The 16,801-nt window shown below is 41.6% G+C and overlaps 1 protein-coding gene and 1 non-coding gene across 2 annotated transcripts; both read left to right on the top strand.

The window, feature by feature from the left end:
* Positions 1–4,867: 4,867 nt before the first annotated feature.
* Positions 4,868–4,940, top strand: TRNAS-GCU (transfer RNA serine (anticodon GCU)). The gene has a single exon. It is a non-coding gene; the product is annotated as a tRNA-Ser (tRNA).
* An 8,685-nt stretch (positions 4,941–13,625) lies between these two features.
* On the top strand, positions 13,626–14,276 carry LOC142772278 (uncharacterized). The gene has a single exon (XM_075874476.1). The coding sequence runs from the start codon at positions 13,626–13,628 to the stop codon at positions 14,274–14,276; it is 651 nt and encodes a 216-aa protein (XP_075730591.1).
* The last annotated feature ends 2,525 nt before the right edge of the window (positions 14,277–16,801 follow it).

Here is a 16,801-nt window from a genome sequence, read left to right as displayed (position 1 = left end):
AAGACATGGTTAAAAAAACTGTAAAGTGTTCAGGGTGTGGGGTGGCTTTGAAAGTGGACCCAAGTGTAGAAGCGGAAGGAGAAGAGGCTGACGCGAAGTGTAGGCAATGTGAGGTTGAGGAAAAAATGGAAAAAATGATGGTTGTCCAGAGTGACCTGCTGATGAGAATCACCGAACTCGAGATTGCGTTGGCGACATAGCAAGAGAAAACGACGACTATGGGAGAAAGGCTGAAGTCCGCCGAGGAAGCACTAGCCAAGGGGAACAGAGAAGCGGCCTACGGAGAGAACAGTAGGAAACCGGACACCAGAACTGCGGAGAAAAAAGATCAAGCAAGTTCGGAAAAAAACTAGTTCAGCCAGTTCAATTGTCGCAAGGCCCAGCTTCAGCGAAGTAGTGGTGGGGCTGGGAGGGGACAAAGCAGCAGACGTCACAGGTGCAGGTAACCCCCAGGTGCAGGACGCTCCAGCTGAAATGTCACAGCGTGTGATAATCTCCGGGGAGTCGAATTTGAATCCATGCATAGAAGCCATCAAAGAGAGGGTAAGAGGTGACAAGAGGGTTGCAGTAGGGGCGTTCCCAGGACGCAAGCTGAAAGCAGTCATGAGGCAAGCGAGCGCGAAACTCAAAACTACAGCTGATAGACGAAACCTTGTGATAATTTCAGGTGGTTTAAACGATGTCTTAAATGAAGATACAGCAGGACTAGCAACCACACTGGCGAAAGGCATTGATGAAATGCGCGCCACTTCTCCTCAGGTACAGGTAGTGATATGCACGATACCGGAGGTACCGGTGCGTGGTAGCAACCTGCAAAGAGCGGTTGTCAACGCAAACCAAGAAATATGGCGGATGAGCCGAGAAAAAGGCTTTGAGGTGGTAGAAATAAACAGAGAGGTGCATAGGTGGGGTGGTTTTCAACGAGACAGAATTCACTTCGATGGGCGGCTAGGTCATGAGGTGGGTTGGTGACTTGCAGGACGCGCAGTAGCTTTTTTGGGAGGCAAGCGGGCCCTTGGGTTTGCAGTATAGCTAGTAACGAGGAAAACAACCAGGGAGACTCTTTGACAGGTGGTATGGACAGATACGATTCCAAAGTGGAACCAGTATCTAAGATAGGCGGAGTCTGGGGCAGAAATAGACGTAGTCACGAGCGCCGAGCATTTTCAGACATAGGGTATATTAATATGCATGGTGGTAGGAACAGGCTGAAGTGGGAAGAGATAGAAGAAGAGCTAAGGGAGGAGAGGCCGATGGTATACGGTTTTGTAGAAATACGTCTCAGGGACATGAAACAACCTCCTAACAATGCAGACTACGCGTGGGAATATTGTAATAGAACAGAAGGTAGCAGAAAGGGGGTGGTATTGGGGAATTCATTCATAAAAGTACAGACTGGCAAAGGGTCAAGCAGGAGTGCAAGGAACATTTATGGCTGAAAGGGAAAGTGGCAGGGCAAATGACACTCCTTGGTTTCGTGTACTTGTGGACGGGAGCAAAGGCCAGAGAGGAAAACCAGGCAATGGTAGAGTGTACATCAAATTACATTCAGGAGTTAGGAGGAGAGTGCGAGATAATTATACTAGGGGATATGAATGCGCACATAGAAGATATAGATGGGTATACCGACCCGACAGGCAAAATGATCATGAATATGTGTGAAAGGCTTGATTTGATCATTTGCAACAGTACCGAGAAGTGTGAAGACCAAATAACATGGGAGGTAGGAAGGCTGCAGTCGACGATAGATTACGCACTGATGTCGCATAGTATGTATGATAAGCTCAAGGGAATGCACATAGATAAAGGTGGCTCAAGAAGTCTGGGCAGTGATCACAAACATATCAAGCTAAGTTTTGGAAGAGCAATGAAAGTGGGAAGGAGACAAGATGAGCAACCACAGAAAAAAATTTATTCAGAAAGGCAAATTGAAATCGCCACTAAACAAATTGAGAAAGTAATCACTAAGGATAATAAAACAGTGTGGACGTACACGAATATATTTAGACTGCTTGAGCTAGAGCTTGCTAAGGCACGTGACAAGTTACCCCGGTAAAGAAGACACAAACCCAAAGGTTGGTGGGATGAGGAAGTTAAGAGGGCCATAGCAAATTGTCAGGAAGCCTCTAGGAAACACAGGCATGCTAAGCAGCGGGGTGAACCGGCAGAAGATGTTGAAAGAAAATGGGAAATCTTTCTAAGCTGTAGAAGGGATGCATCTCTTCTGATCAATAAAAAGATTAGAAAAAAGGGAGCTCAGTGGCTGGCAAAAGTACATAAAAAAGATAGAAAGGCAGCTGCGAAATTTTGGAACCATCTAAACTCCCTAAAAAAGAAGGAGACGAGCCTAGAGCAGAGGTTTATAAGTATAGCCCAAGGTGCTAGGATAGAAGCGGATGAAGCTATTGAATATGTAAGAACAAGGGTGACAGAAAAAATTCAACAAAGACATGCTTTATGCACCACAATAGGCAAGGATGAATCAAGTGGCAAAATGGCTCCATTTTCACAACGAGAGTGGGAAAGGGCTGAGAAGATGGTTCCTAGTAATACATCAACAGGCCGAGATGGCATTCTAATTATGCTGATAAAGACATTAGGTCCGAAGTCTAAGCAGGCTTTGAGAGAGGCAGTGAGCAAAATAATAATCGATGGTGATGTACCCGATGGATGGAAACTTAGCAGGATGAGCATGATCTATAAAAGAAAGGGGGGCAAAGCTGACATAAACAACTACCGTCCTATAACAGTGGCATCAGTGGTCTACAGGCTGGCGTTGCAGATTATAAAGGAAAGACTGGAGGCATGGATAGAGGATTAGGGGGTGCTGGGGGAACTGCAGAATGGGTTTCGGAAACACAGGAGGTTGGAAGACAATCTGTTCTCACTGACGCAGTGCATCGAAATAGCAGAAAAGGAACACAGTTCCCTGTGGCTAGCATTTTTGGATATCAAGGGAGCGTACGATAGCGTGGTTTAGGAGGAATGGTGGGGAATACTGGGCACACTAGGCGTGGCAGATGTAGTCACTAATCTTTAAAGGATATCTATAAAGGTAAGAAGGTTGTTATAAAGTAGGAAAAAGAGGTATCCAAGCCTGCGGAGGTATAACGGGGGCTTAGGCAGGGGTGTCCCCTGTCACCCTTATTATTCATAATGTACCTAAGGGAATTGGAAGCCAAACTAGAGGGAAGTGGACTGGGCTTCAACCTCTCTTTCGTCGAACAAGGAAAACTCATTGAACAGGCACTACCAGCATTGATGTACGCAGATGATATAGTGCTAATGGCCGACAACAAGAAAAATTTGCCGAGATTGGGTGACATCTGTGGGAATTAAGGAGATAGGTTAGATTTTAGATTCAGTAAGAAAAAATCAGCAGTCAAGATTTTTAATGACAATGAAGCTAGTGAGCTTAAAATACAGGAGGTCACGCTAGAGATAGCAGATAAATACAAATATCTGGGCGTATGGATAAGCAAGGGGGCCAAGTACCTAAGGGAACACGAAACATACGTGACGACTAAAGGTAGCAGGAATGCAGCGGTAATGAAAAACAGGGCCCTGTGGAATTACAATAGGTATGATGTTGTGAGAGGAATATGAAAAGGGGTCATGGTTCCTGGTCTGACGTCCGGCAATGCAGTCTTGTGCATGAGATCATCAGTTCAAGCAAGATTATGAATTAAGCAACGTGGAATATATAGACTTGCCTTAGGAGCTCGCGGGAATACACCAGATCAGGGAGTACAAGGTGGTATGGGATGGACATCATTTGAGGGCAGGGAAGCTAGCAGCAAGATAAAATTTGAGAAGCGATTGAGAGAAATGGGGCAGGAGCATTGGGCAGGGAAGGTTTTCAGCTACTTGTACATGAGGAATGTAGATACAAAATGGAGGAAGCGAACCAGAAAATTGACTCGTAAATACTTAGAAAACAGCAGGGGGCCAAACCAAAAAGAATTATCAGTTAAAAAGAAGGTGAAGGAAGCTGAGACCAACATGTGGAGAATTGGCGTGATTAAGAAGTCCGCACTAGAGATCTATCGAACTTTTAAGCAGGAAATTGCCACGGAAAGGATCTATGATAATACTCGGGGTAGTTCTCTACTGTTTGAGGCCAGGACTGGAGTATTGCGAACAAAGACATATCGGGCCAAATACGAAGGGGTAGACACGGTATGCAGTGCGTGTGGAGAGGAAGAAGAAACAGCCGGACACTTGATAATGTTCTGTAAAGGGATTCACCCTATAGTTCAGGATGATGGCGCAGAGTTCTTCAAAGCACTGGGGTTTAGGGACAGGGAGGGCAAAATAGACCTTAAGCGGGTAGAAATAACAAGAAGGAGGTTATCTGATTGGTGGCTAAAGTCAAGGCACGAGTGAAAATTGAACCCTTCGCTGCAAAGTACGAATCCTCAACCTCGCTATTTTAAGGAAGAAAAATAAATCTAGTTTTTGGTTCATTAGGTATTACGGCTTGGTGGCACTAGCCACCGCCCGATCTAAAGGGTGCAGCCATATTCATCCATCCATCCACGTTTAATTTATATTTAAAAAGCCCTATAAAGTGTCAGTGGGGGCGGAGGGGATAGCCGTTATGGTAGCTCAGTTGGTAGAGCATCTAACGTGTTATTCGAAGGTTGCAGGTTCGTTTCCGACCCACGGGAAGTAATATTTTCACTCCCTTTTTTTCACATATACACTACAATTGGGTCTAATAACGGCCCCTCTATTGCCCTTGGCATTTGGCATTATTGACTGTCAGATTTATATATATATATATATATATATATATATATATATATATATATATATATATATATATATATATATATATATATAACGTGTTTGTGTGTGTGGCCCCGCCGCGGTGGTCTAGTGGCTAAGGTACTCGGCTGCTGACCCGCAGGGCGCGGGTTCGAATCCCGCCTGCGGCGGCTGCATTTCTGATGGAGGCGGAAATGTTGTAGGCCCGTGTGCTCAGATTTGGGTGCACGTTAAAGAACCCCAGGTGGTCTAAATTTCCGGAGCCCTCCACTACGGCGTCTCTCATAATCATATAGTGGTTTTGGGACGTTAAACCCCACATATCAATCATGTTTGTGTGTGTGTGTGTGTGTGTGTGTGTGTGTGTGTGTGTGTGTGTGTGTGTGTGTGTGTGTGTGTGTGTGTGTGTGTGTGTGCAGTGGCTATCTAAATTTCCGGAACTTCATTTGCACTTCTGATCACAATTTAATGCCCCATGCTTATATCGAGATACTGTGCATGCTGAGAACCTCTCTGATATATTTACCACAGCGCTTATTCGCTTATTCAATGTTTCTTAAATAATTATAGCTAATAGCTATAATACTCCTATGACCAAAATTTAGTGGTTTTCAAAAATGCAAAAGTATATTTTTAGGTACCTACGTGAACATTTACTTATGGTGAGTTTAAACTGCGCTTAAACATTCGTTCCGGTAACACGGTGATCGCAGTCGCGTATTCTGGAAACGCAGCAATGTTAGAAAATGTGTAAAGATCATATTATTCTGCCACAGCTTATGTAGAACCCAGGGTCACTACCAGGTGGCAGCACCATATTGTTAAAATGTGGACGCCCATGTACATAAATTTACGTCGACTATAAAGAACCCCAGGCGGCCATGATTTCCGGAATCCTTTATTACGACGTATCTCATATTCATATTGTGGTTTTGAACGTCAAGCCCCAAATAAGAAATTTATTAACACCATATCATTGGCAGAGGCTTTTCCGTTTATAGCATCGACTTTTCAGCACAGTCACGGAAATACCAAGGTCTTCAGCTTTCCGTATTTATGTATTTTTTTAGTAAATGACAACCACCCACTACTTACTTAATGATGTAGCGCCGAGGAATGCGTATTGTTTCGTTTTTTTTTTGATAATGTTCACATGCATGAACGTAGCCACCAGATCAAGATGGCTGAGTTTTGAGCCAGTGCCTAAACTTTGGACATTGACCGGGTAGCTGAATCATTGGGTAGAGAGACAAATAGACAGACAACTCGCTTTGCATTCTAGTATGCCTAGAAAACCATCGCCTTTAACAAGCATATGTACAAGCTAAAACCCCATATTCGTAAAGTGAGGTAAACTGCTAATTTTAGGGGCGAAGCTCCTCAAGCCGTAGGTCGCGCCTCCCCGATTTATGTCGTAGTTGTAGTAGTAGTAGTATTAGTAGTAGTTTTAGTAGTAGTAGTAGTAGTAGTAGTAGTAGTAGTAGTAGTAGTAATAGTAGTAGTAGGTAGCCACCTCCAATTTTGTCCTTGGAATGTATATGATGACTATATGATAAAAAGATGCGATATGATGGCACTTGGAGTGTTCTGTACATGGATGGATGGACAGAGAGACCCACGAGTGGACGCAGAGACGGACGGATGGAAGCACGCGCAGACTGACGGACGCTTCGCCCCACTCATCATCCTTCCCTCCGTGGTAATACTGTGATTTTTTCCAGAGATTATTGACCTTCGAGAAATATTCGGAGAATATTCAGCAATTTCGAAGCAGTAACAGTTGTTCAATGTCCAATTTCACTATTCTTCTCACACTATGTACTCAGAGTGCGTACAACATCACACAGAACGTTTTACCATTTTTTGTGAAAAAGTTCACAAGACCTGCACCCTTTCTTATCCACAATCTTAAAGTTGAACGTCTGTATTCTTATCACAATGTGCGTGAAGTTTGCGTACAACTTCAAACGGACAAGCTTGAAAGGATTTCGAAAAAAAAATTGCTGAAAAAATGTAGTCGATATGTACTACGAACTTAAAGGGAATGCCTAACATGATAGAAAAAAAGGCATGCCATCAGCTCAAGAATTCTAGAATAACCTCAAACAGTCGACTAAAGGCGTTCAATTTTTATTATGCGTTTCTAAAATGAGCACCCAACTTTATCGAACTTCAACTTTGCTTTTACGGATTCTTCGAGCGTGCTTCGTTCTTTGAAGATTTCATCTGCATAAGAAAAGTTTCTTTGGAAGAGCTACAGTGGCGCCTTTTGGTCTCTATATACGTGGAGTTTGTTTTATAATACGTTAGGCAATGCGAAAAAAAGCGTCAGTGAGCGTTCAGAATTTGGTTGCGCTTGAATTTTTCACTGGTAATATACACAGGAAAAAACAACTAAAATTGCATTTCATGTAAAGAATTATTAAATATAATTAAAGAATTTTACTTGACAAAACAAGGACTTAGTTAGGAGGCACCCTTTAGAGACGGAGCTGCAATATATGTGAATATTTGGTGATCTTTACCTTTCACCTCACCCCGCTGTTGTTGTTTTTTGCGTTTCATACCAACAAAATGTGAAAGTTGAAACAGAGAATGGAACTCACGTCCTCAAGCTTACACGTGCTATGTCATAGTATCTAGGCTACCACAGTGGATGCCTATGTGCTTCAAACACCACAACTACTTCTCGATTTCATAAAGGCAATAACCGTTATGACAACGAATAGCATATTCATTAGCTGAAATCAGCCTTCATTACCCTACCTTTACCATCATTCAGCCAGCATATTTTTATTTATTTTTATTTAATACCTACTGCGGACACTAAGTGGTCCAAGCAGGAAGGGCACGTCACGCATACCACAGACGTAATGACGTACATCATACAAAAAACACACTTTGTTTTACACGCTACAATACACTTAGTTATGTAACAACATCACGCTTCGCTCTATACACTACAATAAACTTCAATATGCCACGCCTAGCCGTCATTTGCTTATAACAAGCGAACGTAAGCCGATGCGAACGATCAGCTATTCCTAGTAGCCCAATGTAGAAAAAAATAAGGTGTCATTTTACTCAATCTGCGTCAGCACGCGACGTTATCGAACTGTGGTGTTTGTTCTACTTAGCTATATAACACAATATAATTGAGGGCGAGAGATAATAAGCAATATTTCTGGTTGATGAACAGTACTTTAGTGATTTCTACTTGAATACATTACCTTCATAAACTTACGAGAAGACATTTCATTCAGTAGAGATATAAGCAGTGATGAAGGCACTTTGGAATCAGGGCGTCGATGATTCATATTTAACATCTTGAAAGCAATCTATAGAGGGTCACCTCCCACCAGAGTGTTCTATAAAGAAAACGATAGAATACCAATGAAAAAAGGGTGTAATGCAAGGGGACACAATCTCCCGAATGCTTTTCACCACGTGCTTGCAGTAGGTATTGAGGGGCCGCCTAGAATGGGAATAGTTAGGGATAAAAACTAATGGAGGGTACATGAGTAACCTGCGCCTCGCCGGTGACCATGCATTGCCGAGTAATTCCGGGGATGAATTGCAATTCATGATTACTGAATTAGACAGGAAGAGCAGAAAAGTAGTTCATATAATTATTCTGCAGAAAAACGAAAGCAAGATACAATAACCTCGGAAGAGAAGAGCGCGTGCAGTGCACTTGAAGTTTTAGAATACTACGTCTGCTTAGGATAGGTAGTAACCACGGAGGCAAACCACGAGATCGAAGTATCTAGACGAATAAATACGGAGTGGAGCACATTCAGCAAGCTTTGAGAAATCATGACTGGTGAATTTCCACTATCTATTAAAGGAAGGTATATAACAGCTGCATCCTGCCGGTACTTAGCTACGGAGCAGAGACCCGGAGACTTACAAGGAGGGTTCAGCTTAAATTGAGGACGACGCAGCGAGCAATAGAAAGCAAAATGGTAGGTGTAGCCTTAAGAGACAAGAAGAGAGCAGAGTGGATTAGGAAACAAACCGGGGTTAAGGGTATCATAGTTCAGTTCAGTTCAGTTTATTCAATCATTCAAAATACAAAATTCGTAGAGTGTAGTATGCAGACGAGGGTCCCAAAGTCAAGCGACTGCAGGGGGACCCTCGGTTAAATATAACAATGAAATGATTAATTAAAACAGCATGTAAAATACGCAACACAAAGAAAAATAAACAGTGAACTTACATAAAATAACATCAAGTAAACAAAACAGGCAGTCAGAATGCGACACAAGAACAATATTAATAAGATTATATAAGTAAAACATAATCACGCCAAAAAGCAATAACGTAACTTTGCAAAGACTTTTCCATTTCATGCCCGGATACCAAGAATCGTTTAGTAATCATCGTTGTCAACCTAGTTATGCAAGATGAAGTTTTTAAGATCACGTTTGAATGCATGAAAAGATGATGATGATTTTAGTGTATAGGGCAGGTTATTCCACAATTTGATGACCGCGAAGGCGGACGTCATTTTGCCATAATTGGTGTTACATTTAGGTAAAAGGAAGTTATGACTGTGGGCGAATCTAGTGCTATTGGTGTTAGTGAGTAAACTAGCATCGATTAAATCAAACACAAGCTGTTTGTTAAGTTGTTTATATAACAATGTGATTAAGTGAAATTTAAATAAGCCAGACACAGTAAGAATACAGTTAGCCTGAAAGAGTGGGGTAGCATTAGAATTAGATGAACTGTTGGTAATAATGCGCATGGCCTGATTCTGAATGTGCTGTACAGACGAAATATGAGTGTTATATGTATTTCCCCATGATGTAATGCCATAGGTGATGTGACTATGTATGAAGGCAAAGTATAAAGACAATAAGGCTTCAAGTGAAAAAAAAGGACGAGGTTGAAATCAAGAAGAGGAAATCGACATGGGCCGGGCATGTGGCGCGTAGACAAAATAACTGCTGGTCATTAAGGGTAACTGACTGAATTCTCAGAGAAGGCAAGCGTGTTATGGGGAGACAGAAAGTTAGTTGGGCAGATGATATTAAGCTTGTGGGCATAAACTGGCAGCACACGACCGAGTTGACTAGCGGAACATAAGAGTGGCCTTTGTCCTGAAGTGGGCGTCAGGCTGGTGATGATGATTACTTGAATGAAATTAAACGAAAAATAATACCGACAGCCTGGAAAGAAGTGGGTTCTAATCAAATAAACAGAATGCGTAGTTATTCGCCCAATTAATGTAATGACTTTCACTTCAATTCAACGAGGTTATAGTCAGAAACCACAAATTATGTCCCTATCATTGCCTTGGCCTAACAGTTCTTTGTTCTCAATAGTTGTGTGTAATAAAAAAAGATCCCATCATTTTTGACACGTTTTTATCCCCCATTGGTCAACATGGAGTTGTCTCCCAAATAATAATAGGCCGAACTGAAGTGTATTCTGCCAATATTTAGTAATTCTTTAGATAGTAGCCTATTTGGTTGATATAGTTATGGCATGTGGGCACAGCCTTCGCCGACAAGGTACCTTAAAAAAAAATACTTCAAACAACAGCATTTCGGCAAAGCGCCAATAGAATTTCTCGCATTGATGATTACAAGAACGATAATTTTATAAACCATCCAGAACAGTGGCCCGTTTCGATGTTTGCGCAGGCTTGGCATTTTGTGACCCGAGAAAGCGTAACAGCTGTACGCACTATGTATTTGTGGAGAGCACCTCTAAAAATACATTTCACCGAGGTCAAATTGATAGGCAGATTGCCTTGTCGGTGGATGGTAATGTATCTACGTGGCCTGTCAATTCTGCTCGGTGTCAAGAAGCGCTGGTTCCTATAATTTATAGTTATACAACGCCCCGCATCTTCTGCGAAATAAAACAGCTCAGTGTTCAGCGTCGGTTTTCATGTTATCACTGTGGGGCCTTTCCCAAGATATTGCTAAATAGAAAAAAATGCGTCAGCTCGACGTCGCGAGTCATCGTTTTCTTCTTCAACCGAGTGAAAGGACGGTGTCACCAGGAGACAGGGAAGAAATTGCATTTCAGGTTCCGTGGTAGCACTGTGATACATATATATCATGTCAATTCTTACAGAAAGAATGATTGACATTTCGGTCTTGATCCACTCATTTGAACAGAATATTGAAAAAAAAAACTATTCGACAGAAAAACGATGCCAATGAAAATGGTCATTTTACGTCGTCTGAAGTCGGCTGGAGCTGTCACAGCGGCCTCATGATATCTATATCCATGATCGGTTCTCCTTGGCTCACACGCCTATAAATTAAACTTCTTGAAGTCGACTTGGGTGTCTCGCTGAATTCTTACATTTCGCAGTACTCATGCTTGATGTAAGATTTACCAATGTACTAAAAGTACGAACATACAATGCTATCAATTTTTCGACACGTTAAGCTGACAGAGTTTGGCACAGATGTCACAAAGACGCATAGGCAGTTATGGAAGCCTGATCTTGGGTATAGTAGTGAGTGATGGCAGAAATGCTTGTGAAGGAACATAACATTGGATACAGTGGACACATTTCACAATGCTTCAGCGCGATTATGGCCGCACGTTTTGTTATAAGAATCTCGTTCCCAGTATTTATGCTCAGGAACCCTCATTTGTATACTTTAAATAGGTTAAGAATCATTGCTACCGTTGCTTTTGTGACTACATTCCAGCATCATGTGCATATCGCTATAACTTTTGATATTAGCGCAAGTTTGGGCTTTGAGGGACCCTATAGCCTAACTACAGCACATTTTTATGCGAGAAAAACATTACAGGTAAAGGATTATCAGCTTGTGAGTAATGTACTCTGTTTTGTTTCGAACGTCTGTCAGTTAAATAAAACAACTCATAAAACTAGTTGTAAGCTCGCCTCAATGATCTTCCACGTAAGAGCAGCTCAAGAACTTTTTCACTAGAGTTGTTACATGGCAATAACACTGGGACTCAGTTTATTAGTGTCTTGTCACTATGTAACTGTGCAAGCACAACATTTAGGCAAACCAATAAACCTTAATCTTTCTGTTTAGGACAAAAATGAATTTATTCTCAGTGCCTGTAGTGGCTTGCTATATCCCCCTTGAAAGCTTCGCAAAAGTTTACCTTCGATTGTTTTTTTTTGTGTGCGTGTTTAGTGTTCACGACGTAGTGCCTAATTATGCATAGATGATATACTTCGCAATATACATAACTCAATCAAATTTGTAACATGTACCTTCAACATGTAAATCCCCATTCAATATAACTAATGGCATTTAATATCAGAGCGAAGGGCATACTCTCTAGAAACAATGGCATATAAAAAAGCATGCTCATTGCACACCAATTTTGCAGAGAAACAGAACAAATTGAGAGAAAACAGGGAGGTTATCCGAAATTGTAACTTCTGGTTTGCTACTCTGCACAAAGGAAAGGGTAAAAAAAGATTAGAAAGAAAGCAAGCGATCAAAAAAGTATACGCACGAAAAAAATAACCAAACCGGGGTGCTATAGCCTATTCAGTAAGCCATTACCATGCAAGAAGTGCAATAAAGCTTTGGCTGATTTCCTGTGCGAATGTAGATCGTGTCGGCATTGGAGTACTGAACGTTCTTACAAGAGTGTAGAATGAACTGTAATACACAGAAAATAAAAATTATGAATAAATAAACTACAACATAAAAACTGACAACCTGAAATAGTTTAATTGGCGCTAATCAAGAACGCCATAATAAAACATTCAGAACTTCCACAGATAGGCCATTAGCCAACTTAGCGGAGTATAACACATAGAAAATAACTTTTTAGCTTATAAATTTCACACTGGGCTTGCGCCTGACAGAGTAGTTTAACTTGTCATTCCAAAAACGCTAAAAACACAGAAGCGCACCTGTTTATTATGAACTACCCAGAATAAAACCAACTAAGACGAATTGCCGTTATTATCTACACTACGCCTACCTGTAAAAATGAGTCTATAGTCAAGGCAGTTAGCATGATTGGGGCAAGACTACAAAGCAGCAGTGGAAGCCCGTGTGTACAATCTATCTCTCTTAATCTTAACATCTAGTGACTCCAAGTCTTTAAAAGGACAATTTTATATGTTTTGAATGGCTCCTTTATAACTACAATGACCCCGAAACGTGTCTTGCAAGCAACGTCAAGAAGAAAAACTAAAACATGCTTACATTCTTTCGTATAAGATGGGTGTTAATATGACGAGAGAATGCACCTTGGAATGGAAACGCGGAAAAATAGTGGGGATGATACGATGTTGTATCTCAATTTTTTGAAGCGGGGTCTCCAACCTTGTAATTTCGCAAGACAGCTTACTAAATCAGCCTTTTAAAGTATGGCTTGAGTTAGAGGGAAGATTACTTTTTTAGAAGCTCTGGTGAGCTTCTAAAAATTATTTTGGCAGTGGCGGTCGTGGCAGCAGGAAGTCGAGTCCACTGAGCAACGTTCTTCCTTTGCGCAGGTGCTGACTGGTGCATATCGTGACAGTTGTCTGGTTCGGCTCTTCGGGCTATCGGGATATTTCTCTGGATTTCTCGACCCGTCTACTTGGAATATCTGGTCAAGCAACGTCACTACCCTGTCGCTACAGCCACAAAGAACGAACTTTCTGCGCAAGCACGGACTGCGAGGACACCTACCGGAGACACTACTTAGGCTCAACACTGTGCTCGTGTAGCCACAATTTGGCAGTGGCGGTCGTGGCAGCAGGAAGTCGAGTCCACTGAGCAACGTTCTTCCTTTGCGCAGGTTGGTTGTGCATTAATTGCACCGCTGATTTTTGCTTCTACTCTTGCTGTCGCGACTGCTGCTGCCAGTGGTTATTGTGCTGTAGTCACTGTTACGTTTATATGATGCCGTCAAATGCTGAGCTGTCACGCGAAGTGCAACAGCTTCGAGCCGAAATTGAACAGCTTCGTGAAAGTGTCTCTGCCATCAGCACTTTTTATGAAAAAATGAAAAAGAAGCATGAGCTTACCTCAGCCGAAAACAAGTCTCTTAAAAAATCAAATGATGAACTGGCTGCTAAACTGGCTGACATGGAACAGCGTTCGCGACTTAACAACGTTGAGATAAAGGGTGTGCCATTAAAAAAGGGGGAGGATTGCGCCACCATTCTTCAGAAAATGGGTGATGTAATTGACTGTCCCATAAAAAAGGATGATATCGACGCTGTGCATCGCGTGCCAGCAAAAAAGGACACGAACATAATCGCGAGGTTTTGTTCTCGGGTCAAGAAGGATGAATTTTTGCGTAAAGCACGCAGGGCACGTCTAACAACCGAGTCACTCGGTTTTGCTCAGTCACAAGGTGCCAATGTGTACGTTAATGACCACCTCACACCCAACAACAAAAGATTGTTTGCACAAGCGCTCTCACTAAAGAGAGAAAAGCAATGGAAGTTTCTGTGGGTGGACAATGGTCGCATCAAGGTGCGAAAAACTGAGGACAGCCGAGTTCACGTCATCGCCAGCGTGCAGGACCTCTCAGTAATGAGAGAATAGCCACTGTTAATGACCAAAGCGACTGTTACCTAAAGAGAAAGATGGAAGACAAAGATTACGTGACACTCGAAAAATTAGGCGCATTACTTTCCACGAAAAATAATGGCTTGTCCTTCCTTCATCTCAATGCACAATCTGCGCGAAATAAAGAAGACCAAATAACCGCCCTTATTTCAACTATACGCTTTGAACCTCATGTTCTTATGATGACAGAAACATGGTACAGGGATGAATCTGAGGTTCTAAGATCACCCGGCTATGAAACCTTCTTTTTGAATCGCCCAACAAAAATAGGAGGTGGTGTTTTGATGATGGCTAAAAACTCAGTAAAATGTAGGCTGGTTCACGAGTTTTCGCATGTCACTAATGATTATGAAATATTGACTGTACAAAGTGACGGTTTTGTTTATGGTGTTTTATACCGCCCTCCTAGTGGTAACAAGTCGAACTTCTTAGTATTCTTAGATACATACTTGCGTTGGGTTGGAGACACTGGTAGTACACTAGTTCTTGCAGGTGATCTCAATATCGATGTTGCAAAGCCATCAGAAAGTCAGTTAGAACTTTGTCAAGTTATTGAATCCAATGGGTTTTCTAATGTTATCACCATCCCAACCCGCATTGACAAAAACACTGCGACATTAATAGATATGTTCATTACTAACATAGAAGCTTCGAAATGCTTGTCCGGCGTACTAAGCGCACCCATCAGTGACCACCTTCCTATATTTATGCTGATAAACGAAACCGTAAACTGTGCGCCAGCCCAACTCAGAGAACCGATAGTTATTCAAAATATTAATGAATATACACTGGCTGCATTTCGCAAGGAGATATCGTTAACCGATTGGTCAGGCGTGTATTGCGAGCAAGAACCCGAAGCCGCCTATGATATTTTCCATGACAAACTGATAAGGGTGTACAAGAAATGCTTTCCGTACAAACAGCTCAAGCATACGCGCAAAGCCAAAAAACCGTGGCTGACTAAAAGTTGTCTTAATGAAATAAAACGTAAAAATAAATTGTTCGAAAACTTCCTGAAAAACAAGAACGAAGAAACGCTTAAACGTTTCAAAGCCCAGCGAAATAAAGTAAACAGCCTGTTGGGTTACAAAAAGAGAACGTACTTAAACAGCATCTTCAACAAAGATGTAATGAATAAACAAGACTTGGCTTGGTCTAGACTAAACGAATTTCTTGGCCGTAACGGTGATGACTTCAGGCCTACTGAGCTTGTGATAGACGGTGACGTTATTTGTAAGGATGATTTAGCAAACTTATTCAATGACTATTTTGTATCGCTAGCGAAGGAACAGTACAATTCAGCTTGTACCACATATTTGTCTGACAGTATATCTGAGAGCGCGTTTTTGGCGCCAACAACAGCTGGTGAACTTTCACATGCTTTTTCGTCTGTGAAAAACAGCACGTGTTGTGACGCATATGACATACAGATTAAGCCCATCAAACACGTATTAGATATCATTGCTGAATTATTAGAGCATATCTTTAATCTTGCTTTTTCCACCGGAAATTTTCCACAAAAGTTACAAGTTGCAAAAGTGGTTGTGCTGTACAAAGGAGGAGATAAAAATGCACTAAACAATTACCGACCGATATCTATACTTCCAGTAATTTCAAAAGGTCTGGAAAAACTAATTCAAAAGCGTATGGTTTCTTTCCTAGATAAGCACCACATCATCACTCCTTCGCAGTTTGGTTTTATGAAAGGCCGTACGACTGAACATGCTCTTTTAGAACAGAAAGAATTTATACTAAATGCTTTTGAACGCGAACTACACACTTTAGGCATCTTCGTAGACTATTCAAAGGCGTTCGACACAATAAATCACATTACGCTGCTAAAGAAATGTGCACACTATGGATTTCGAGGTGTTTTCTTACAACTCATTGAATCATACCTAATGTACCGGCAGCAGGAGGTAGTCGTCGGCAATTGTACCTCCAATTTACTAAAAATTTCAGCGGGTGTACCACAAGGTAGCATATTAGGGCCTCTGCTTTTTTGCATATACATAAATGATATTGTAAAAATTGACACGTCTGTAAAATGTATTATATACGCTGATGATACAACCTTACTTCTTACTGCTGAAAATTATACAAACTTAATTAATGACGCAAATGAGGTACCGGCGAAGTTGGCCACGTGGACATGCGTTAACTGTTTAAAACTTAACACATCAAAAACAAAAGCTGTATATTTCAGGCCGAAAAATAAACAAACCCCTTGTCGTGTCCCATTAAAACTTGGCAGTTCAGAACTTGAGATAGTACAGCGTATTAAGTGTCTGGGAATAGTTTTCGATCAACACATGTCTTGGAACGCACACACTGAAAAACTATGTGGCACTATATCAAGGATTTCGGGCATATTATCCCGGGTGCGTTTCTCGCTACCTAAGGCAGTTAAACTTCTCATCTATAAATCCCTGTTTTTATCTCACGTCAACTACTGTCATCTGGTTTGGGGTACGACAACTCTAACAAATATCCGCAAACTG

The sequence above is a fragment of the Rhipicephalus microplus genome, chromosome 9 (assembly GCF_043290135.1).
Source record: "Rhipicephalus microplus isolate Deutch F79 chromosome 9, USDA_Rmic, whole genome shotgun sequence".
Classification (NCBI taxonomy): Eukaryota; Metazoa; Arthropoda; class Arachnida; order Ixodida; family Ixodidae; genus Rhipicephalus; species Rhipicephalus microplus.
This window is presented reverse-complemented; position numbering and strand designations above follow the sequence as displayed.

Excerpts from the sequence above, each read along its gene's own strand:
- LOC142772278 (XM_075874476.1), top strand. The coding sequence starts at position 13,626 with ATGCCGTCAAATGCTGAGCTGTCACGCGAAGTGCAACAGCTTCGAGCC.